Source organism: Scyliorhinus torazame, chromosome 8, assembly GCF_047496885.1.
Source record: "Scyliorhinus torazame isolate Kashiwa2021f chromosome 8, sScyTor2.1, whole genome shotgun sequence".
Lineage (NCBI taxonomy): Eukaryota > Metazoa > Chordata > Chondrichthyes > Carcharhiniformes > Scyliorhinidae > Scyliorhinus > Scyliorhinus torazame.
The window spans coordinates 150246832-150272411 of record NC_092714.1 but is presented as its reverse complement, the minus strand read 5'-3'; the positions used below and the strand labels follow the sequence as shown (position 1 = coordinate 150272411).

The window sequence follows — 25580 nt, the reverse complement described above, 5'->3', positions numbered from 1 at the left end:
TCTTTGAGGAGGTAACAAGGAAGTTAGACAAAGGAGAACCAGTGGACGTGATTTACTTAGATTTCCAGAAGGCCTTTGACAAGGTGCCACATAGAAGGCTGTTAAATAAGTTAAGAGCCCATGGTGTTAAGAGTAAGATCCTGGCAATGATAGAGAATTGGCTGACTGGCAGAAGGCAGGGAGTGGGGATAAAGGAGTCTTTTTCAGGATGGCAGCCAGTGACTAGTGGTGTACCTCAGGGGCCTGTGCTGGGACCACAACTTTTTACAAAATACATTAATGATCTGGAAGAAGGAACTGAAGGCACTGTTGCTAAGTTTACAGATGATGCAAAGATCTGTAGAGGGACAGGTAGTATTGGGGAAGTAAGGGAGCTGTAGAAGGATTTGGACAAGCTAGGAGAATGAAATACAATGTGGAAAAGTATGAGGTTATGCACTTTGGAAGGAGGAATTTAAGCATAGACTATTTTCTAAATGGGGAAATGCTCAGGAAATCAGAAGCACAAAGGGACTTGGGAGTCCTTGTTACGATTCTCTTAAGGTTAACGTGCAGGTTCAGTCGGCAGTTAAGAAGGCAAATGCAATGTTAGCATTCATTTCAAGAGGGCTAGAATACAAGACCAAGGATGTGCTTCTGAGGCTGTATAAGGTTCTGGTCAGACCCCATTTGGAGTACTGTGAACAGTTTTGGGCCACGTATCTAAGGAAGGATGTGCTGGCCTTGGAAAGGCTCCAGAGGTTCACAAGAATGATTCCTGGAATGAAGAACTTGCCATATGAGGAACAGTTGAAGACTCTGGGTCTGTACTCGTTAGAGTTTAGAAGGATGAGGGGGGATCTTATTGAAACTTACAGAATACTGTGAGGCCTGGATAGAGTGGATTTGGAGAGGATGTTTCCACTTGTCGGAAAAACTAGAACCAGGGGACACCATTTCAGACTAATGGGACGATCCTTTAAAACAGTGATGAGGAGGAATTTCTTCAGCCAGAGGGTGGTGAATCTGTGGAACTCTTTGCCGCAGAAGGCTGTGGAGGCCAAATCACTGAGTGTCACTGAGACAGAGATAGATAGGTTCTTGATTAATGAGGGGATCAGGGGTATGGGGAGAAGGCAGGAGAATGGGGATCCGAATATATCAGCCATGTTTGAATGGCAGAGCAGACTTGATGGGCCGAGTGGCCTAATTCTGCTCCTATGTCTTATGGTCCTATAGTCTTATGCCTATGGAAAGGAGCGGGAGAGTTCCCTAGTGAGCCAGAACCTACAGGAAGCGATGGCACACCACTGTAGTACTTTGCCAAGCATAACCGTGGCCCAACACATGCAAGTCCGCATTTGCCAATGCTCTCTTCGGGCATGGTACATGAACAGCGAGAGAGAGAGAGAGACAGTATTGAGGTTAAACAGGATTAGTGAGCAGGGAATAATTGGATTTTGAGGGTGAGGAGGGGCACCAGGTGAATCACTCTCTTGCTGGTACAGGATGGGCTGTGCTGCAACCATTCTATGATTCTGTTCTCTTAAGTGCAATATTTGGGTTAAGCAGGATTAGAGGGCAGGGAGCAACATACCAGGTATGTTACTCTCTTGCAGGGAGGCAGCAGGGACAGGACGGGCCGAATGTCTCGCTATAGCATATTCAGTTTAAACAGGTTGAGAGAGCAGGGAGCAACTAGACTATGAATCACAGATTTTTTGCAGTGCAGATGGAGGCCATTCAGCCTGTCGAGTCTGTACTGGCTCTCTGAAATGGCATCCTACCTAGTCCCACTCCCCTGCCTTAGTTGCAGAATCTTGCACGGTGTTTCCAGCTAGCAACCCAATTTCCTTTCCAAGTCCTCGATCGAATCCGCCTCCACGTCCTTGTGCGAGGTTCGTTCCAAACTTCATCCCCACCCACACCCACACCCCCGTGAAAATTATTTTTCTCTCACATCACTTTCCCTTTTCGCCCGTGATTTTAAATGGGTGACGCCCTGGTTCTTGGGCATGTTCAGTTGGAGGGAGGGGAATGAGACCGGCTGCGTGATTCTCTTCGCGAGAGGGGCAACCAGGGGTGGGGTGGGCTGAATGGCCTCTGGGAAGGGGGCGTGGCCAGGCTGCCTGGGCAGGGGCGTGGCCGGTAAATTGGGTGATTGACAGGAGGCCGCCCCGCCCCTCCTGATGCAATCGGTCACATGAGCAAGCAGCGTTTGGGACTGGATCCGAGGCAGAGAGCAGCCAGAGGCCGGGAGCGGAGAACGAGATACCCACGGGAGAGGAGACCCCCGAGAGAGTGCAGACGCCGACACCCCTGCCCGCAGCCACTGTCACCATGAGCTCGTACCGCCTGTTGGCCCCTCTGCTGTTGCTGGGTAAGAAAAGGCTTCAGGCCTCGGCCTGGCCTTCTGGAGCGGTCGGAGGTTCCGTTGAGAAGCAGGGCTGGAGGGTGCGTCACGCACCGCTCGAGCTGTCCCCGCGCGTGGGGTGGGGAGGGAGCGCTGCGCGAGGACTGACCGTTACCAGTGGTCACGTGAGATGTTCGTCACGTGAGGCCTGGAACCATCCAGAGCGAAGGACATTACAACAGACGCGGTGTGCTCTGGGATTGGGGAAGGAGGGGGAGAAGGATCCATCACACCTGGTGTGACGATGGGAGGAGGATCAATCACACCTGGTGTAAGCTGAGAGTGAGGGGGTGTAGGGGAAACCATCACGCCCGGTATGATCTTGGCCTGAGGGAGGACATCAGACCTGGTGTGATCTGGGTGTCTGTTGGGGAAGGGGGACATCAGACCTCTTGTAAACTGGTGGGTGGGGGAGGGTGAGCCATCACATCTGTGATCTGGGGGTGAAGGGGAGCCATCACATCTGGGAGTGAGGGGGAGCCATCACGCCCAGTGTGATCTGGGGGGGGGGGGGCGGGGGAGGAGAGGGAGCCATCACATCTGTGATCTGGGGGTGAGGGGGAGCCATCACATCTGTGATCTGGGGGGGGACGGGGAGCCATCACACCCAGTGTGATCTGGGGGGGGACGGGGAGCCATCACGCCCAGTGTGATCTGAGGGGGAGCCATCACGCCCAATGTGATCTGGGGGTGGAGGGGGAGCCATCACGCCTAATGTGATCTGGGGGGGAGGGGGAGCCATCACGCCCAATATGATCTGGGCGGGAGGGGAAGCCATCACGCCCAGTGTGAACGGGGGTGGAGGGAGAGCCATCACGCCTAATGTGATCTGGGTGTGAGGGGGAGCCATCACGCCCAATGTGAACCGGGGAGTGGAGGGGGAGCCATCACGCCTAATGTGATCTGGGGGGGAGGGGGAGCCATCACGCCCAATGTGATCTGGGGGAGGGGGAGCCATCACGTCCAATGTGATCTGGGGGAGGGGGGGCCATCACGTCCAATGTGATCTGGGAGGGAGGGGGAGCCATCACGCCCAGTGTGATCGGGGGGTGGAGGGGGAGCCTTCACGCCCAGTGTGATCGGGGGGTGGAGGGGGAGCCATCACGCCCAGTGTGATCTGGGGGGGACGGGGAGCCATCACGCCCAGTGTGGTCTGTGGGTGAGGGAGAGTCACCACTCCCAGTGAGATCTGGGGGTGAGGGGGAGCCATCACGCCAATGTGATCTGGGGAGTAGAGGGGGCCATCACGCCCAGTGTGATCGGGGGTGGAGGGGGAGCCATCACGCCCAGTGTGATCTGGGAGGGAGGGGGAGTCATCACGCCCAGTGTGATCGGGGCTGGCGGGGGAGCCATCACACCCAGTGTGATCTGGGAGGGAGGGGGAGTCATCACGCCCAGTGTGATCCGGGGTGGAGGGGGAGCAATCACACCCAGTGTGATCTGGGGGTGAGTGGGAGCCATCACACCCAGTGTGATCTGGGGGGGGCGAGGGGGAACCATTACACCCAGTGTGATCTGGGAGGGACGGCAAGCCATCATACCCAGTGTGATCTGGGGGAGGGAGAAACCATTACACCTGGTGTGATCTGGGAGTGGGTGGGAGGGGAACCTTAAACCCGGTGTGATATGGAGGGGGAGCCCCTGTTCCCGATGTCCTTTTGGATGGCTAGGGAATCCTGATACCCTGTGTCGTTCTCAGAACTTTGAGAACCAGGTTGAATATTGAAGGTTCAGAGGGGAGGTGAGGAAGCTAGGAGGGTGTATGAAAAGTGCCTTGCAGCTCATGTAAAAGGGAATCTCACAAGCTTCCACGTCATTTAAATAGCAAAACGGTATTAACAAATGGCTCTAGAGCCTATTAGGGACCAAAAAGGGGATTTACATGTGTAGATAGAGGGCTTGGCATCTGTCTGGACCCAAAACATGGCAAAAAGGATTATTATTATTAAAAATGAGGTGATTCAGACACTAGATGGGTTGATGAGGAGATGATACTTGGTAGGTCATTTATACGTAAAGTTAATCTGATGAGAAGCGTTCAAGGCTACTGAGGGAAGTGAGAGTGAAAATTGCAGGTGCACTGACCATAATTTTTCAGACTTCCCTAGACTTGGGTGGTGCCAGCGGACTGCAAAATTACAAAATTTGAAGGGGTAAAGGTAAGCCCAGCAACTATAGGCCAATAGGTTTAACTTCAGTGTTAGGGACAACATTAATAGTCACATGAATAAATGCTGGTTAATTAAGAAATGCCAGCCTGGATTTCTTGAGGGATAAATTGTGTTTAACTAACTTGCTGGAGTTTTTTGTTTCTGGCTTTAGTTCTAGGCTTTTCGCTTTCTCATTTACTCTAAGGAGTTTGTTTTTCTATCTAGGGCACTGCAAATGGTTATTTGTAATGTAATGGTTTTCACCTCTAAGTTGTACTTCTAATGCTGAGCATTTGCTAATAACGGACCTTGTTGCCGTTAAGTACACAATCGGTAGTTTGAAGTTCAGAAGCTGGAGACTGTCTTAACCAATTGTGTGAGAAATTTCTCCATGAAACATTGTACCATTATTTGACAAACAAGCACAGCGATCACGAGTGAGGTATTGTTAACTACATGGTCAGAAGAGCAATTGTTCTTGCTGAGCTGGATAAATGCCTTTCATAAATGTGTACTTCGGATCTTGAGAGTGTGAAATTATAAATTTAACAGAATTCTGGGATATCGCAAGCTCAGGAATTGTATTATTGCAGGTTGCCTCACATCCTTTAAAATGTACTTGGCACGTCATAACATTCAAGGCTATGGGCCAAGTGCTGCAAATGGGATTAGGTAGGCAGGTCAGTTTTTTATGCGTCATTGTAGACTCAATGGGCTGAAGGGCCTCTTCTGCACTATTCTGTAACAATCCAGTTCAGAAGTGAGTAGGTAAAACACAAACTTAAATTGGGATAAGTACAGTATAAGAGGCGTTCATGCTAAATTATATTTCGTATAAGCTTGCAGAGACAGATACCTTTGAAGGTTAAAGATCTATAGTGTGCCAAGAAAAAATTGGATCAAAAAACAGACTTAATTGGGTTCAATTTGGTTTAATGCTCCGTTGTAACACCTCCATTTTGAACCATGTAGTAATACGAACCAGTACTCAATCTCCTGAGTCTCTGTTTTGATGCTAATTTACCTTTGTGTAAACTAACAATACTATATACATTTTATGTTAATTCCCTGTCAATACATTTTCTGACTGTTAACATCTTATGATGCAATTTTACATATATCCATTACCCTCTGGTATCTGGTCACTCGGGTCAATATTCATGATGGTCTTCATGTTAGTTAAATAGGTGTTCACAGAAGTCAAAATTGTTTACCCAAGCAATCGTTTCAGGAATGGAAATGTATCTGATTCTCTTATGTGATCCTGTTGAGAACTGGGAGAATGCTATCTGATCTTCAGTTTGATAAATCTATGATTGTTTCAGTCCTTCCCCACCCAAATTGTGTGGTGTTTGAGGGCAAAAGGTGCCCAGGGAAGGTAATACTTATCTGGTAGGGCTGGTGTATGGTTCATCGGACGAGGAGTGCCACAAGGAAGAGAGAGCAACTAGAGCAGGAATGTTTTTGCGAAGCGCCACAGGTGAAAATGGCGGAGGACAAGGGGGCAGTGGTGCCCTCCCAGTGGTCAATGGAGCAGCTGGTGGAATTCCTAAATGGCAAATTCCAGCAGCAGAGGAAAGAGGCCTATTTGGCCATGATGCCGGTGCCGCTTAGGACTGTGATCGAGCGGGTGGAGCAGAGGCTCAGGGCCTGGCGATTCAGAAGGTGGAGGAGTTGGTGGTTAAGCATGAGGATTGGCTGACCTCGCTGGAGATGGGGATGGTGATGAGCAGCCAGAAAAGGCAGGGAGAGAAGCTGGAGGAGCTTGAGAACCGGTTCAGGAGACCGAATTTGAGGATCGTTGGAATGCCCGAAGGTGCGGAGGCCACCACGTTTTTGACGAGCATGTTGGAGAAGCTGATGGGGAAGGGGGCCTTTGATCGTCCCCTCAAGGTGGATCGGGCGCACAGGGTGCTGAGGAGGAGGCCGCAGGTGGGAGAGCTGCCGAGGGCGATGGGGGCGAGGCTGTATCGGTTCCTGGAAAAAGAGAAGATCTTGAGGTAGGTGAGGCAGACCAAAAAGTGCACCTGGGAGAGGAGTGAGCTGTGGATTTACCAGACCTGGGTGCAGAGGTGGCCAAGTGGAGGGCCGGGTATAATCGGATAAAGGCCGACCTCTACAAGAAGGAGGTGAAGTTCGTGGTGTTGTGCCCTGCCCGCTTGCGGATATCGCATCAATTATTTTGACTTGCCGGAGGAGACGATCGACTTTATGAGAGACCGTGGACTGGGAGGAGTGTGAGGATTTTGGAGAGGAGTTCTATGTTAAATTGTGGTGCATTTTGGGTGGAGGATTGGGACAGGTCATGATGGGGGAGCGGAGATGGTGAGTGTGCCTTTTGTTTTTCTTTGTTGGTGGTTGGGAGGAGAGGGGTGGATGGTGAGGGGAAGTCAGAGGCCTTGGGCAGGGGTCACCATGCTACCTGGGCGGGCTAGTTAACGGGAGTAAAGTGGGGGGTTGTCAGGAGGAAGATGTGGAGGAGAGGAAACGGTTTGGTTCTTTGTTTGGCTGTGTCGTAGGGGGATGTTGCTGACATGCGTGTGGTTGGTGTGGCGCAGTTAGGAAAGGAGAGATGGCGGCGGACATCTGGGGGTGAGCCTGGAGAGGTACATGAGCAAACTGGGGATCGGCTTAAAAAGGTGTATGGCTGATTGGCAGGGGAGGGGGGCGGGGAGCCCCCTGGCCAGGCTGGTCACGTGGAACGTGAGAGGACTGAATGGACCGGTTAATTGACCACGTGTTTTTGCGCATCTGACGAGTTTGATGGCGGTCGTTGTGTTCTTGCAGGAGATGCACCTGAAGTTGGGGGATCAGACGAGGCTGAGGAAGGGATGGTGGGGTAGGTATTTCACTCTGGGTTAGATATGAAGACGAGGGGGTGGTGGTGTTGGTTAATAAGGAGTGGCGTTTGAGGTGGGAGGGCATTGTGGCTGATCCAGGGGTAGGTATGTGATGGTCAGTGAGAAATTGGAGGTGAGGTAGTCCTGGTGAACGTTTATGCCCTGAATTGGGATGATGTGGACTTCATGAGGTGGGTGTTCGGGCGGATACTAGACCTGAAGACACACAGGCTGGTTATGGGGATTCCAATATGGTCCTAGATCTGAGGTTGGACCGGTCATCAATGTTGTCAGCAGTGGCTAGGAAGTTGCGGGGATTCATGGATCATATTGAGGGGAGTGGCGGTGACCCGACCCGTGGAGGTTTGGGAGGCGAGGGAGAAGGAGTTCTTGTACTTCTCACATGTTGCCCGGGTGTACTCCCGGATCGATTTCTTTGTGATGGATAAGGTGGAGGTGGTAGACTTGGATTACTCGGCGATTTATGGTTCTGACCACGCGCCTCATTGGGTGGTTCGGGGGGAGGCCCAATGGTCACAATGGCGGTTAGATTTGGGGCTGTTAGCTGATGAGGGTGAGGGCTGCCGTTTGGGGCTATGTGGAGCTGATTGAGGTCACAGCTGCCACGCTGTGGGGGCAGTTAATTAAGGGTGAATTTATTTCGATCCTGGCACATTTGGACAGCACGGTAGCATGGTGGTTAGCACAATGGCTTCACAGCGCCAGGATCCCAGGTTCGATTCCCGGCTTGGGTCACTGTCTGTGCGGAGTCTGCACGTTCTCCCCGTGTCTGCGTGGGGATCTTCCGGGTGCTCCGGTTTCCTCCCATAGTCCAAAGATGTGCAGGCATGGGTGGATTGGCTATGCTAAATTGCCCTTAGCGTCCAAAAAAGGTAACGTAAGGTGGGGTTACGGGGATAGAGTGGGAGTGTGAGATGGAGGTGCGGGCTTAGGCTGGGTGCTCTTTTCCAAGGGCCGATACAGACTCAATGGGCCGAATGGCCTCCTTCTGCACTGTAAATTCTGTGACATAGGGAGAGGGTGGGATGAGAGGAGAAAACAAGGCTGGTAGAGGCGATACTGAGAGTGGATCGGAGTTACTCGGTGGCGCCAGAGATGGGGTGTTGAAGGAGAGGCAATGGCTCCAGCTGGAGTTAGGGTTAGTGTCTACGGGAAAGGTGGTAGGGCGGTTGCAGAGGGGCAGTGTATGAGTACGGGGGAAAGGCAAGTAGGATGCTGACCCATTATCTAAGGAAGCAGGCAGCGGCAAGGGAGATTGGCAGGATGAGGAATGAGAGCGGTACGGTGGTGACGGACCCAGAGGGGGTGAATGGGGTGTTTGGGGCCTTCTATTGGAGGCTGTACGAGTTGGAGCCCCTGCCTGGTTGGGGGAGGGGGGGGGTTCCTGAACGGGTTGGAGTTCCCCAAGGTGGAGGAGGAGAGGGTGCAGGGACTGGGGGTCCCGATTGGGTTGAGGGAGATGATGGATGGCGTAGGAGCAATGCAGGCAGGGGAAGCCCTGGGGAGAGCGGGTTCCCAGCTTTACAAAATGTTTGGTGTGTAGCTGCTAGAGAGGATGCACAATGAGGCAAGGGATAGGAGGGAGCACCCCCCACATTGTCGCAGGCTTCCATCGCTCTGATTTTGAAGAAAGATATGCACCCGGAGCAGTGTGGATCGTACCGCCCGATATCACTGCTTAATGTCTTTGCAAAGTTGTTGCCGAAGGTGCTGGCATAACAAATAGAGGACTGTGTGCCGACGGTAATAGGGGAAGAGCAGATGGGATTTGGGAAGGCAATGGCACTGAGGTCATCGAGGGGTTGGAAAGGGATTGAGCAAGGGGTGGGGGAGGGGGGAGAAGATGTTGAGCACAGTTTCGCTCTATGCGGACGATTTGTTGTTGCACATTTCGGACCTGGTGGGCAGCAATGAAGGAAATCACCAAGATCCTGAGGGAATTTGGCCGTTTTTCGGGGTACAAATTGAACATGGGGAAGAACGAGGTGTTCCTGATATATGATCGAGGGCAGGAGAGGAGGTTAGAGGAGTTGCCATTCTGGATGGTGGTGGTGAGTTTTCGGTATCTAGGAATCCAGGTAGAGCGGAGCTGGGTCCAGCTACACAAATTGAACATGGCACGACTGGTGGAGGGTGTGACGGTGGATTTTAATAATGTTTATTAGTGTCACAAATAGGCTTACATTAACACTGCAATGAAGTTACAGTGAAAAGCCCCTAGTCGCCACATTCCGGCGCCTGTTCGGGTACACAGAGGGAGAATTCAGAAACTCCAATTCACCTAACAGCCTTTCGGGACTTGTGGGAGGAAACCGGAGCACCCGGAGGAAACCTATGCAGACACAGGGAGAACGTGCAGACTCCACACAAACAGTGACCCAAGCTGGGAATCGAACCAGGGACCCTGGAGGTGTGAAGCAACTGTGCTACCCACTGTGCTACCGTGCAGCCCATGAGGTGGAATGTGATGCCGCTGTCACTGGCTGGGCGCGACGCCTGCAGATGATGAAAATGACAATGCTGCTCAGGTTCATGGCTGTATTCCAGAACTTCCCATTTTGATTTGATTTATTGTCGCATGTACCGAAGTACAGTGAGAAGTATTTTCCTGCGGCCAAGGGAATGTACACAGTACATAGTAGACAAAAAAAAGAATAATCGACAGAGTACATTGACAAATGGTACATCGACAAACAGTGATTGGTTACAGTGAGGAAAGGGGCCAAACAAAGCAAATACATGAGCAAGAACAGCGTACGTGAATAGTGTCTTACAGGGAACAGATCAGTCAGAGGGATAGTCGTTGAGGAGTCTAGTAGCTGTGGGGAAGAAGCTGTTCCTAAGTCTGGATGTGCGGGTCTTCAGACTTCTGTATCTTCTGCCTGATGGAAGAGTCTGGAAGAAGACAAAGCCTGGGTGGAGGGGTCTCTGATAATGCTGTCTGCCTTCCTGAGGCAGCGGGAGGTGTAAACAGAATCAATATGCGGGTGGCAAACTTGTGTGATGCGTTGGGCTGAGTTAACCAAAGTCTGCAGTTTCTTGTGATCTTGGCCAAGCAGTTGCCATACCAAGCTGTAATGCAGCCGGATAGGATGCTCTCTATGGCAAATCTGTAGAAGTTTGTGAGAGTCGATACAGACATGCTGAATTTCTTTAGCTTCCGTAGGAAGTAGAGACGTTGTTGGGCTTTCTTGACTGTTGCATCAACTTCGGAACCATTGATGCGGGGGGAGGGGGGTTGTTGTGCTACGCTTCCTGAAGCCAATGATTAGTTCCATGGTCTTTCCGACATTTAGCAAGAGGTTGTTTTCGGTACACCATGCAACCAAATGATTTATCTCCCTTTTGTAGTCTGATTCGTCGTTGTTTGAGATACGATCCACCACAGTCATATCATCCACGAACTTATAGGTTGAGTTGGAGTTAAATCGTGCCACACAGTCATGTGTATATAGGGAGTACAGAAGAGGACTGAGCACACATCCTTGCGGGCCCCGGTATTGAGGACTATTGTGGAGGAGATGCTGTTGCCTATCCTCACAGATTGCGGTCTGTTGGTGAGGAAGTCAAGGATCCAGCTGCGCAGGGAGGGGTCAAGTCCAAGATTGCAGAGTTTGGTTATAAGTCTTGTCGGGATAATGGTGTTGAAGGCGGAGCTGTAGTCTATGAACAGCAGTCTCGCGTAGGTGCCCTTGTTGTCGAGGTGTTCGAGTGTTTATTGTAGAGCCAGGGAGATAGCATTTGCTGTGGACCGGTTCCGGTGATAGCCGAACTGCAATGGATCTTTGTTCCCAAGTCCTTTTTCAGGAAGGTGAACGGGATAATCTGGAGGTTTGTGTGGTTGGGGAAGACCCTATGGGTGAGGTGGGTGTTTATGGAGGGGGGGGGGGGAGAGGCTGGTGTTGCCGAATTTGATAAATTGTTATTGGGCGGCGAACATTATAATTGTGAGGAAATGAAAGGTGGAGGAGGGATCGGTGTGGGGGCGGATGTAGGCGTTGTTTTGTAGGGTGATGAGTTTGAGGGCGCTTCTTCCATTCTCGCTGGCACTCCGTGAGCCCAGTGGTGGTTTCGACTTTGCGAGTGTGGAGCCAGTAGCCAGCATTTCGGGCTGGAGGGCATGTCGCTGTGGGGACTGATATGTGACAGCCATAGATCTGTGCCTGCGAGGTTCCAAGGGCGGTGGCAGGTCGGGATAGTGTACTTAGGGACTTGTTCATAGGGGGCAAGTTTGCAGATCTGGAGGAGTGGGAGGAAATGTATGAGTTGCCGAGAGGGAATGGTTTTAGGTATCTGCAGGTGAGCGATTTCGTGAGGAGAGAGATGCTGTCCTTCCTGGGGCTGTTGCTTCCAATGTTGCAGGACAGGTTGTCGTCGGAGAATGATATATTGATGGGAAGGGAGGGTTTCCCATTGGAGGAGATTAAGCGCAAATGGGAGGAGGAGTTGGGAGGGGATGTGAGGGACTTGGAAAGAGGCCTTGCAGAGGGTCAACGTGTCCTTGTCGTGTGTGAGGTTCAGCCTCATCCAGTTTACGGAGGTGTATAGGGTCTACAGGAAGGTTGCGAGGATGAGCCGGTTCTTTGCAGGTTGGAGGATCGGTGTGGATGGTGTGCAGGCGGGGGGGCTCATGAATCACACCACATGTTTTGGGCGTGTCCAAAGCTGAGGGGGTTCTGGCAGGTGTTAGATTGGATTGGATTTGTTTATTGTCACGTGTGCCGAGGTACAGTGAAAAGTATTTTCATGCCAGCAGCTCAACAGATCATTAAGTACATGAAAAGAAAAGAAAAAAAAAGATGTTCTCTGATGTTATGTCTGAGATTCTGGGTGCGGAGGTGGCCCCATCCGGTGTGTCGGCAGATCTGGGAGTCCAGCTGGGGAGAGAGGCTATTGTATTGGCCCTTGCATCTCTGATAAGCCTGGAGACGGGTTTTGTTCTGTTGGTGGGACTTGGAGCTGCCGAAGGCAGGGTTATGGGTGAGTGACCTCCAAGGTCATGTTTGCTTTGCGGTGATCAGAGGAGGGGTTCACCCGGAGGTGGAAACTGTTCATTGATTTCTTCCAAATGGATTGAGAGATCAGCTGGGGGGGCGGTGGGATAAGGGGGTTGATTTCTTCCAAATGGATTGAGAGGTCAGCTGGGGGGGCGGTGGGATAAGGGGATAAGATTAGAAAGGTGGGGTGTTGGTATCGGGGAGGTTGGGGATTTGTGGTTTCTGTTCATGTTGATGTGTTGGTCTTCTGATATTTTCATGTGTACATGTAAAAGGTCTTGAATAAAGATATATATTTTTTTATCTGTCTAACTCGAGCTTTGAATATATTCAATAAGCCAGCCTCCCCTTCCGTCTGGGGAAGAGAATTCCAAAGTTTAGCAGTCCTTGAGAGTAGAAATTCCTCCTCATCTCTTGTCTTAAATTGGAGACCCCTTATTTTGAAACTGGTTCTAGATTCATCCACAAGAGAAAATATCTTCTCAACATGTTACCTGCCAAGCTCCCTCAGAATATTTTCTGCTTCAGCCATTTATTCCTGATGACGGCTTAGCTGTGTGGATCTCAAGAACATCCATTTTGATGTCCTGTTGAAGGGCCATCCACCTGAAACATTACGTCTGTTTTTCTCTCTACTGATGCTGCCTGACCTGTTGAGTATTTACTACATATTCTGTTTTTGATTTCTGGCAGTATTTTGCTTTTATATTTTAATGTTGTCTTATTTTCACCAAGAAAATCCCTCCAGTTTCAAATTTAGCAAAATGCCACTGGTTGTGCATCTTCTGTAAATCTTGTAATCATGGAAGCAGTGTTTTGAAATCATGCGAGGAAAAACTTGTCCTTTGATTGCTTTATGCATTCAGGCCATTTGCTGTTTTTTTCAGTATTTCTCTTAGGTTTTCATTGCAGGCATATCAGTTGCAGAGTTCAGATATTCAAAAACTTCTCATGTGAGACAAATTTTTTCTACTACTGCTTTCCAGATTCTCTGGCTGGAGAATGTTAGCTCCCTATTAGCCATGGAGAAATGTTGGTTCTCTGGCATTGTGACAATATCTGCATGTCCTAATTTCAAATTGTTCATGAGATAATGCATGGGCATAGTTATCAAGTTGTTGATGAGACAATTAAATTCTGGAAAGATTAACGATGTCTTACTAGCATCTGCAATAACTGCCTAGATGCTGATTCCATTCCGTGGTTGTCTGGCTGCTGAAGTAGAGCTCAATAAAACTTCTTGTGTACTGTTTGATCTTGAGCAAACTAAGGCTACCTTTATAATATGCTCCCATTATAGTTGCAACACTTTAAAAAAAAATTTAGAGTACCCAATTCATTTTTTTCCCAGTTAAGGGGCAATTTAGCATGGCCAATACACCTACCCTGCACATCTTTGGGTTGTGGGGGTGAGACCCACGCAGACACTGGGAGAATGTGTAAACTTCACACGGACAGTGACCCGGGGCCGGGTTCGAACCCGGATCCTTGGCGTCATGAGACAGCAGTGCTGCCCGTAGTTGCAACACTTATCCATGCTTTGGTTAACATAAGCTCTATTTTTCCTGTGCCACCTTCATTATCCTCCTGAACTCCATCCTACACTAATTGCAAAAACTCCAAAACTCTGCTGGCTACATTTTAAAGTCGAATTTGACCGTCACTCTCACTGACATCCTGTTCTTCAACATTGGACTTTAAAATCCTCGTGCTCTGTTACAAATCCCTCAGTGACTCACCTAGAGCTCCATCCTAACGCCTTTCAATTTACAGATTCTGGCTTTCTCTCTATCATTAGTAAAATGGCCATCACTCCTTACACTTCCTCTTTATCACAACAGGTATCATTAACTACCTGTTTTGCTACTCTTCTGCAACCTTAAAGTATTCCGACTTGACAGTCTAAATAATTCTTCCTTGTAAAGCCTTTGGATCCCACTGTTGCAGACACCAAGTACAAGTTATTTACCATTTGTAAGGATGACAATCTCTTCAACAGTTTCTTCAAGGAAGTCATTGTGACAAACCATCCATGTAAGTTGGCTAATCACGGTTCCACTTGATTCACAGTATGTTATTGCCTTCTGTTTAATGTTTCCATATACAACTTGCTGTAGAGCAGTGTTTTGAATTGTTCTCCTGGCAAACATTATACTTGCGTTTGAGGATCTTTTGACTTTCATCAACAGCAACTTATATTTATACAACACCTTTGACGAAATAACATATAAAATCAGAAGCTTATCTCAGGGTCAATGCAGTACTAAAATTAAGAATAGTTTGAGATTGTGGGGTGGTGTGGGGGGGGGGGGGGGGGGCGCGGAATGGAATTGGTAGCTAGGGAATGAACTTTGGAATAGGGACCAAAAACAATGGCTTCAGCCTTCCAAGTAGTTAATTCATAGAATTCCTACAGTTCACTCACCCTTGGAAAGAGAAATTGGGAGAAATTTATGCTTATCCAGTACTAGATGTTGGAAAAGAAGTCTGAGAATCTAGCAATAATGGAAGGGTCGTGAGAGTTGGGGCGAGGAAGAGCTGGGTGTCATCACTGTGAGAGGAAAAATAATACAATGATTTTGGATGATGGGGTAGCATATAGATGAGAAATAGGAGGGTACAAGCTAAATCTTCTTACTGAAGATTTGCCAGGAAATTAATGAATGCTGTCTTTTTTATAAAATAAGATCTGAGGTTAGAGGGCAGTTAATAAATGAACAACAACAACTTATATTTATATAGCGCCTTTAATGTAATGAAATGGCCCAAGCCCTAAATGTCCTGGCTCTAATATTCTTCACCTTGGTCTGGTCATGGCAATTTGTTTTTAGAATATATATATATCCACCCCCTATTAAATTTTTAAACATTTTCAACAACTTGACTAGATCACTTTCTCAATCTTCTTTACTACAGGGAAATCAAACTACTGTAAACAACCCATTCTCACAATGTTATTTCTAACCAATGGTATTTGGTGAATCTAAGCTGAACATGCGCACACACTCCCATTGCTATTATATCTTTCCTGAGGTGTAATCCAGTACTGTACTCCAGATGAGGTCCGACCAAGACTTTATACAACCAGAGAATAGCTTCCTCTCTATTGTAATCCAGCTTGTCTAAGATGAGGGCCAACATTTCATCAGGGTTTTTGATTGCTGTTTTCTCTGAAGGTGGGGGCAGAAAGGAATGAGAGGTACAGGTAGAGACGGGCTCTGAACTGAGAAGACTGAAGGCAATTAGTTTTGAAGAGAGTTGTAAATATTTCAGGAAAACAAAGTCTGAAATTCTTTTTAATTCAGTTGCAGGATGCAAGCGTTACTGGCAAGGCCGGCATTTACTGTGTTGCCCATTCCTAATTGCTCTTGAGAAGGTGCTAGTGAGCTGCCATCATGATCTACCACATTGTGTGTGGATACATCTACACTGTGGTGAGGGAGGGAGTTCCAGGTTTTTGACCCAGCACCAGTGAAGGAATGGCAATATATGTCCAAGTCAAGACGATGTGTGACTTGGAGGGGAACTCGCAGCTGCTATGCATCTGCAGCTCTAGCCCTTCTAGGTGGTAGAGGTTGCAGGTTTGGAAGATGCTGTCGAAGGAGTTTTGAGAGCTGCTGCAGTGCATTTTGTAGCCATTGTACAGATGGTGGATGGGTGCCAACCAAGTGGGCTGCTTTGTCCTGGATAGTGTTGAGCTTCTTAAATGTTGTTGGAGTTGCACCCTTCCAGGCAAGAGAGTATTCCATCCATCATATTTATAGAAGGCTGGCTTAGCTCAGTGGGCTAGACAGCTGGTTTTGTGATACAGTACAATGCCAGCAGCGCGGGTTTAATTCCTGTACCAGCTGAGAATTCTGAATTCTCCCTCTGTGTACCCGAACAGGGGCCGGAATGTGGCGACGAGGGGCTTTTCACAGTAACTTCATTGCAGTGGTAATGTAAGCCTACTTGTGACAATAGTCAGACTAAGCAGTTACTGATTATGGTGTATTAGAATTCTATCATTGGCTCATATTCTGAAGTAACAGGAGGCTTGTTTAAGTCATCTAAACAATCCATTCGTGGTCGGTACATGTTTGCTGTGAAATAATTTGTTATGTGCTTTGCAAAATGTTAACTGTTTAGAGAAATTGAAGAAGCAGTCACATAAAATATTACACTTGTCCATTTTAGGTCATACGGGGATTCTATTGTAAGATTGTTGGGTTGTACTGTTGTCCGAGCAGATGAGAGGACCGTGTGAGTTATCTCCTTTTAGAAATAAAGCGGTGGTGTTACTGAACCTTCGGTGTTTACAGCAGATCTGGGTTTCAAAAGTCCATAAATTCATAAAATATAGGAGCAGAATTAGGCAATTTGACACATCGTGTCTGCTCTGCCATTCAATCATGGCTGATCTCAACCTGGCTTAACTCCACCGTTCTTCCCGTTCTCCAATATCCTTCAACCCATTACCAATTAAAAATCTGTCTAACTCCTCAAGTTTACTCACTGTCCCACCCACTGCACTCTGGGGTAGCAAATTCCACAGATTCACAACCCTTTGGGAGTAGTTTCTCCTCAACTCTTTTAAATTTGCTACCTCTTATCCTAAGACTATGACCTCTTGTTAGAATGCCCCACAAGGGGGAGCATCCACTCCACGTCTACTTTATTGATACCTTTTATTATCTTGTATACCTCAATTTGATCTCCCCTCATTCTTCTAAACTCTAGAGAGTTTAGGCCTAAACTGTTCAATATCTCTTCATATGCAAACCCCTCACCTCTGGAATGAACCTAGTGAACTTCCTCTGAACTGCCATCAACATCACAACAACTTTCCTCAAATATGTTACTTTCTATTGAGTGAACGTTAGCAAGTATTTGTTTCTAGTGAGTGTTTCAATGTTTTCCTTTTTTAATTGCAAAATGTTCTTTGTGCAGGTTTTTTACAGGTTGCATTAGTGAAGAGATTTGAGGTGAAAGATGGAAGTAAAATATGCTTGCTGGCTGAATTATCAGCCAACTTTTCCGTCAACTACGAAACCACTGCTAAAAAGGAGGTGAGTAACATAATTACTTCCATTTGGCTCTCAATCTCTGTCTCCTGCTCTCAAGATGATTAAAATTCACATCCACTAATCGCCTACACAAAATGTAACAAAAGCTCACAAAAGGTGTTGGTGAACAGAAAATTAATTTGATTTTTGTCAAAGTGGATACAGAGCGATATTCTGTGTTTTGAAAATAACAGAATTGAGTATTAATGTGCAGTACTGGATAGTGTTTAAAATCTAACCAATTGCTTGGATTGCACTTCAACTAACTGAAATGTCCTTTGACTTGCTGAACTGTTTGTGTTTACCTTCAGGGCAAGTTTGATGCGCTTGGCTCTCTTCAGATATTGAGTACTTTCTGGGAAATATTAACAGGAGGAATGATAATTAGAAACTAATTGACCAGAGGCTACAAAAGGCAACACGAGTCCATGGGATATTGGTGGATAGCTTACTGAAATGCAGCATGCAGTGTTGAACAGACAGTTGAATCTTTCACTTATAGTTGGTGAAATAGAGTAATAAATCCTCTAGGTCCTAATCATTGGATTAAATAATACTACAGCATGGAAGGAGGACACTCAGCTCACCAAGTTAGTTATCTCCACCTCTCTTTTCCCCCATATCCCTGCAATCTTTCTCATTCATGCATGTCCTGCTATTGTATCGGTGTCCACTACTCAGACAATGTATTCCAAATCTTAATCACTTCACCTTAAATCTGTGTCCTCTAGTTATTGCCCACTCAGCCATTCTTTTTATTTACGCTTTGTAACTTTCCATTTAATTGGAAGTCTTCATCCTTTGGAACCATCTGAGTAAATCTCTTCTGTATGGTCTCTAATGTTTTCACATTCTTCCTGAAGTGTGCTGTCCAGAATTGGATGCAGTACCCCTGCTGGGGGCAAACTAGTGTTTTTACACGTTTAGCATAACATGCTAAATTCCCCTTGGGTTGAGTTTACCGGCCGGGAATAGGATCAATGTAGGGTAGTCTTTTGGAGGGTCGGTGCAGACTCAATGGGCCAAATGGCTTCTTTCTGTACTATAGGGATTCTATTTTATTCTAACTTTTATACTCTGCCTTAGAAAGCTGGGAATTTTATATACCTTATTGACTGCTTTGCTACCTTCAGAGCTTAATCTGCACAGGTATGGGTACAGCTCCACCTGTGTCCAGTTCCAAATGCCGCAGCAAGGATATCCCGGCATTGGAAATTGTACCATAGACGACAACCAGACTGATTGCAAGCTAAATTTAATCATGAGCGATTGAATAAACTCGGTTTGTTCTCACTGGAACGAAGGAGGTTGAGGGGAGACCTGATAGAGGTCTACAAAATTATGAGGGGCGTAGACAGAGTGGATAGTCAAGAGGCTTTTCCCCAGGGTAGAGGGGTCAATTACTAGGGGGCATAGGTTTAAGGTGAGAGGGGCAAGGTTTAGAGTAGATGTACGAGGCAAGTTTTTTACGCAGAGGGTAGTGGGTGCCTGGAACTCGCTACCGGAGGAGGTAGTGGAAGCAGGGACGATAGGGACATTTAAGGGGCATCTTGACAAATATATGAATAGGATGGGAATAGAAGGATACGGACCCAGGAAGTGTAGAAGATTGTAGTTTAGTCGGGCAGCATGGTCGGCACGGGCTTGGAGGGCCGAAGGGCCTGTTCCTGTGCTGTACATTTTTTTGTTCTTTGTAAAGAAATCTGAGCTATGAGGAGAGGTGGAAAGTCTTGAGATTGGTTATAGCAGAGAAAAACAAGCTGTTAGGAGATATTCTGGAAGTTTCACTGTTATGGAAACATTAAACCCTGAGAACATATTTGAGGTTGTTACAACTCTAGAACTCAGAAGAGAGAGAGAGAGAGGCGTTTCGTTTAGTTTGAGAGAGCAGAATGGAGTAAACATTGGATGGAGTGAACAGTTGACTGGTACTTGGGTCACATGGATAGAGTGCAATCTCTTTTGGGTCTATATTTAATCATGTACCTACCACAAGGACCAGCACTGTTGTGCCTGACCGAGCAAGGGTTCGGTATAAATAGCTATCCTGTGTTGTGTGGCTATAATTTCAGTGCAGAGCTTTTAATTAAAATTGAGAGGAATAAGGCTTGAAGTTGTGTTAATGCTGCAGCAGAAGGAGAATATGACCTTTTGACAGGAAAGAGGAAGTAAACTTATTGACAGATGATGAGAATTGGAAATCATTTCTGTCTGCATAACATGTGCTTTCTCTTTTATGCACCGTGATCCTGTTTGGTCAAACAACAGCCTTACAGTTCAGCATTCAAAGCAATGGTGAACCCGGAGTAATGCAAGCTTGATATTTTCCTCCAGTAAATGTGCTTTCCAACACTGGTGACGATATAAGCTCTTTACATTGGAAAATAATTCCTTCTTATCTCTCACGTTGGTGTTTAGTTTTCTAAATTGTCTAAAAGAGAAAATCTTTTTAAATGTTAAAGTCTATTACGGTCTAAATAATGGCCCAGATTAACAAACAGCTCACACCCACCAATCCACCTACAGCTGTCCAAACACTTTTTGCGGGCTTTCATGCCAATTGTTAAGTCAGTAAATATGTTCCCTAAGGCGATCTGGGCATGTATGTACGAAGCAAGCAACCATGTGTCTCCAAATCTTTGCTGAAGCATGCAATTTATACCAGGTAATGCAAGTTAGAGCATTTCATGTAAAATCATGTAGAGAAAGCAAAAGAAAGAGAGGGGAAGGCAGGATTGATAGTGATGAGACAAAGGGAAAAAATTAAAGCTTTTTAAAATATCTTCACTATTGCTTAAAATCTAAAGTACCTGCACAAAGAATAAATTTGTAAATCTGGAGAGGCTGTTTGGCAATATTTAAAATTTATTGAATTTAATAAAAAATACACTAACAACCAAAATGCACTAGCCTCAACAGTTTCTGGCATGTTTGATGAATATCCAGTGGATATGTACCGCAACTTCACACCTTCATGTGTTTGAGCGCCAAATCACATGGAAAGAGCATAACTTGATGAAGAGGAGCGAAAATCAGACAGTTTTTGGGATTCTGCATTTAAGGCAGGGAGGCGATGGCGTAGTGGTATTATCATTGGACTGGTAATCCAGACAGCCAGAGTAATGCCCTGAAGATCCGGGTTTGAATCCCACCACGGCAGGTGGGATTCAATAAAAAATCTGGAATTAAAAATCTAATGACCATGAAACCATTGTTGATTGTCGTAAAACCCAGCTGGTTCGCAAATGTCTGTTGTGGGAAGGAAATCTCCCGTCCTTACCCGGCCTGGCCTACATGTGACTCCAGATCCACAGCAATGTGGTTGTCTCGTAAAATGCCACTCTGTTCAAGGCAACTAGGGACAGGCAACAAATGCTGGCCTTGCCTGCAACGCCCACATCCCAAGAATGAATGAAGAAAAAAAAAGTTTCTAAACTGCAAGTGTGGGCGTCAGTGGTTGCAATCCAGTATACTCCTCAATAATGGTGAGCCCGTCGCTTCTCGGCCTTTTGGCTAAGATCAAGTGTAGTATCTGCTCTGCCTTTTGGCTCAGATCTGATATGTCTCTTGTGGGACTATGAATTGGATTCAATTTGAATTGGTTTTTGGAACAGGCAAGGAGCTGGATTAGGGGTTCGCCCCTGTCTACACTCTGAGCCCTGGCTTTGTAACTCAGAAAAAATAATAATAAAATAAAATAATGGTGAGCCTGTATACTGAAAATTTTCTAAAGTTATTGTTAAAATGGGCATATTCTGAAATGAGAAATTTCTGCCATTCAGTAAAATTCCAACTTTTTTTTCTGACCTTTGCCGCCCCTCATCTGCAGCTGCCTCCATGTAGCCAAAGCCTTCAGCAGATGGCCTATGTCTGGAAAATCCTCTAATGAGGCTAGGAGCAGGACACGAGGGAGCTTCGATTCAGTCTCCCGTCACCCTGGATCTAGCTGCTGTCACATGTCACACTGGGAGGTGCGCTCCTCTGCTGGATGCTTGGTGGATCCGCATGGTTTGACGGGCCACAGTGGGGCAGCAGGGGGTAGGGAGCAATGAATTCAAAGTCTGCGAGGTGGTGGCTGGTTTAGGAACCGTGAGAGTGCAGAAAATGGGGGTGTTGAGGAGAAGGACTGCTGAATGATTCAGAGGGGGGAGGGAGTTTGGGATGGAGGTGGTGTTGGGAAGAGCAACTGCTGAGTGAGGAGGGAAGCAGGGCTGCTGAGTGGGGAGATTGGTGTTGGGAAGAACGGCTGCTGAGTGAGGGGTAGCGAGGCTGCTGAGTGAGGGGATGGTGTTGGGAAGAGTGGCTGCTGAGTGAGGGGGGTGGGTGTTGGGAAGAACGTGGTGCAGGAGATGGGCTGATTACAGTGAGGGTGGGTGGAAGATATTTTTTACTGTCTCCTGCCTCCAGAGAACATGGAGAACTTAGCTGAAACATGAGCATATAAAATAATTTCTGCAATGTAATTTGAAAACAGATTTGAGATATTTATGAGATAGTGTTTGTTATTAAAAACAACACATGAACTTTAATATACTGAAAGTTATTGGGCTATTTCCTTGCTTGTTTTTACTGGTATTTGTGGTGACGTAACTTTCAGAGCTTTTATTCTATTCATTCATGGAATGTGAGCATCTCTGGCAAGGTCAGCATATATTGTCCATCCCTAATTGCCTTTGAGAAGGTGGTGGTGAGTTAAAATGGGGTCACATTGGGAAATCATTTACAAAGCAGTGCCGTAATCCTTTGCTTGACTTTGTCAATGCGTACCCAGCAAGATCATGATCCTTTGTTCATGTGGACTTCATCCTGCATTACATGCACTAACTACATTAAATGCTGAATTTTGGTGATTTTGTAGAAATGCATTGGTCCACAGTGTTGATAAAAGGGCAACAAAGGGAAAACTACCCACTTAAAGTTTAATAATTCCACCTCTTTAAAATGGCCTAGAAACATTGGCATTTTACCACAGATCAATGAAGTGCCATAATTATATACTACTTGTTGCAAATAAACTTCAGACCTTTTTGTCTTTGGACATTCTCATTCCTAGCATATTTATTTTAAAAATAAATTTAGAGTACCCAATTAATTTTATCCAATTAAGGGGCAATTTTTAGCGTGGTTAATCCACCTATCTGCACATCTTTGGGTTGTGAGGGTGAAACCCACGCAAACACGGGGAGAATGTGCAAACTCCACCCAGACACCGACCCAGAGCCGGGATTCGAACCTGGGTCCTCAGCGCCGTGAGGCTGCAATGCTAACCACTGCGCCACCGTGCTGTTCTTCCTAGCATATTTATAACTTGAATGCTGGGATTCATGGGGTTATTTAGCATCTGTTGCACATTGCTGATGTTGAATAGGCTAATCAATTGTTCTGAGGAAATCTTTTGGTAGGCAAGTGCATCTTGCCTCGGTTGTTTATCTGTTGGATTTCCCCTGGTACTCTACCTCCCAGTGCTGATGGACAGACCATGTTTTGTGCAGTCTGGAAAACAACGTTCTACACTCACTAGTTTTCAAACTTTTTTTGTGTGTTTTTAAGTTCATAAGATATAGAAGCAGAATTAGGCCTCGGCCCATTGAGTCTGCTCCGCCATTCTATCATGGCTGATATGTTCCTCATTTGTTACCCACAATGCTACAGACCAAGAGCTGGATTGCAAAATCAGCCAGAGCATCTCCTCCCTAGAACACATGACTTGGGAGCAGGAGTAGGCAATTTAGCATCCTGAGCCTAAACACCTTCGATGTGATCATGGCTGATCCCATCATGGCCTCAACTCCACTGTCCTGCCCATTCTCCATAATCCTTCAACTCATTACCAATTAAAAGTCTGTCTAACTCCTCAAATTTACTCACTGCCCCTGCATCCAGTGCACTCTGGAGTAGCGAATTCCACAGATTCACACGCATTTGGGCGAAGTAGTTCCTCCTCAAATCTGTTTTGAATTTGCTATCTTTTATTCTAAGATTATGACCTCTCGTTTTAGAATGCACCACAAGGGGAAGCATCTGCTCCACGTCTACTTTTCCTTTTAGCATCTTGTATCCTGCCTCGATTTGATCTCCCCTCGTTCTTCTAAACTCCAGAGAGTATTGGTCTAAACTGTTCAATCTCTCCTCATACGACAAACCCCTCATCTCGGGACCCTCCTCTGAACTGCCTCCAATGCCACTACATCTTTCCTCACTAAGGGGATTAAAACTGAACAATACTCCAGGTGTGGTCTTCCAATGCCTTGTATAGTTGCAACAATACTTCCTTATATTTGTACGCCATTCCTTTCGCTATAAATGCCAATGTTCCATTTGCTTTCCTTCTCTGCTGCATGCTAGTTTTCTGTGACTCATGCACAAGGACACCCAGATCCTTCTGCATTGGAGCACTCTGAAGTCTCTCCTCATTTAGATAAGTTGCCTTTCCATTTTTTTGACCAAAATGCATTGCCTCCCACACATCCACATCTGCCACATGTTGGGCCACTCTCCTAACCTATCTATTTGTAAGGTTTGTGTCATCTGCGAATTTGGCTATCGAACCTTCTATCCCTGTATCCAAATCGTTAATATAGATTGTAAATAGCTAGGGCCCAAGGACCGAACCCTGTGGCACCCCACTAGTTACATCTTGCCATCAAGAAAAAGACCCATTTATCCCAACTCAGTCTCCTGTCCGTCAGCCAGTCTTCTAACCAAGCTAATAAATTACCCCTAATCCCGTATGATCTCACTTTTTGAATTAATCTTCTGTGCGGCAGCTTATCAAATGCCTCCGGAAGTCCAGATGTACTACATCAATAGGATCCCCATTGGAGGTGAGCTATTCACCACAGGATTCCTAGCCTCTGACTTGCTCTGGCTAGTCCAGTTCTGGTCAATGGTAACCCCCAGGATGTTGATATTGTGGGGTTCAGTGTTGGTGATGTCATGGGGTGATGGTTTGATTCTCTCTTATTGGAGATGGTCATTGCCTGGCACTTGTGTGGCGCAAATGTTACTTGCCACTTGTCAGTCCAAAACTGAATATTGTCCAGGTCTTGTTGCATTTGCACGTGGACTGCTCCAGTGTCTGAGGAGTCGCAAATGGTGCTGTACATTGTGCAATCATCAGCAAACATCCCCACATCTGATCTTACGATGGAAGGATGAAGCAGCTGAAGATAGTTGGGCGTAGGACACTACCCTGAGGATCTCTGCAGTGATGACCCGGGACAGAGCTGATTGACGTCCAACCACCACAACCATCTTCCTTTGTGCGAGTTGAAAGAATTTTCCCCCTGAAACTTGCTGGAAGAGATGCTTCCCTCTGCTGTCAACATTACTTCACGTAATTCAGATAACTGGCGTATGTGGATCAGATCAACCAAGCTCTGGGCAGGTGAACATAGTCTCCTTTTGGAGACTGACTATTTTTATACTTGCTTTCTCTGTTTCATTAATTTCAAGAATATCAAGAGATTAATCTTGCCTTGCAGGCCATGGTTTTCAGATATGCTGAGTTTGAAGTGACTCCTCAATCTTACCTCCGCAAGAGACATGACCTCTTTTTTTTTTTTTTTAGAGCACCCAATTCATTTTTTTCCAATTAAGGGGCAATTTAATGTGGCCAATCCACCAAGCCTGCACATCTTTGGGTTGTGGGGGCGAAACCCAAGCAAACACTGGGAGAATGTGCAAACTCCACATAGGCAGTGACCCAGAGCCGGGATCGAACCTGGGACCTCGGCGCTGTGAGGCAGCAGGGCTAACCCACATGACCTCTTTTTAAGTGTTGGGCCATTTTCTCTACCTAGATTTTTGAATTTCATCATTGATTATGTTTGCTGTAGAGGGTAGGCACTATGTCTAGTCCAGTTGGCTTGATGAAATCTGCTTTTGCTTTGGTTAATCTTGAATCTGTGAACTGCGATTTGGTTTGGATCCATAAATGGAGAACTGCATTAAAAATAGCCCTGTGGTTCACAGGTAAACTAGAAATGAAATAAGTTGTCTTGATGTGAGGAAACAATGAGTCCCTCAGCCACTGAAGGACGTGTTAGCTGTAGCTAACTGAAATCTATAAAATGCTAGCTACGTATACTTTGAAACATTTTTGCATTGTGTATATTATTAGCTGCAGGATTAGC

At 46.6% G+C, this 25580-nt stretch overlaps 1 protein-coding gene and 1 non-coding gene across 2 annotated transcripts in view; both read left to right on the top strand.

Moving 5' to 3' along the window:
* The first annotated feature begins 2170 nt into the window (after positions 1-2170).
* The window catches only part of LOC140428188 (lysosome-associated membrane glycoprotein 1-like), a 40027-nt gene continuing 16617 nt past the window's right edge, over positions 2171-25580 (top strand). The window contains exons 1-2 of the mRNA XM_072514359.1: positions 2171-2359; positions 17330-17448. Coding sequence (XP_072370460.1) covers positions 2320-2359; positions 17330-17448 — 159 coding nt within the window. The 5' untranslated portion in view covers positions 2171-2319. The remainder of the gene's footprint in view (positions 2360-17329; positions 17449-25580) is intronic.
* On the top strand, positions 20939-21129 carry LOC140428968 (U2 spliceosomal RNA). The gene has a single exon (XR_011948964.1). It is a non-coding gene; the product is annotated as a U2 spliceosomal RNA (small nuclear RNA).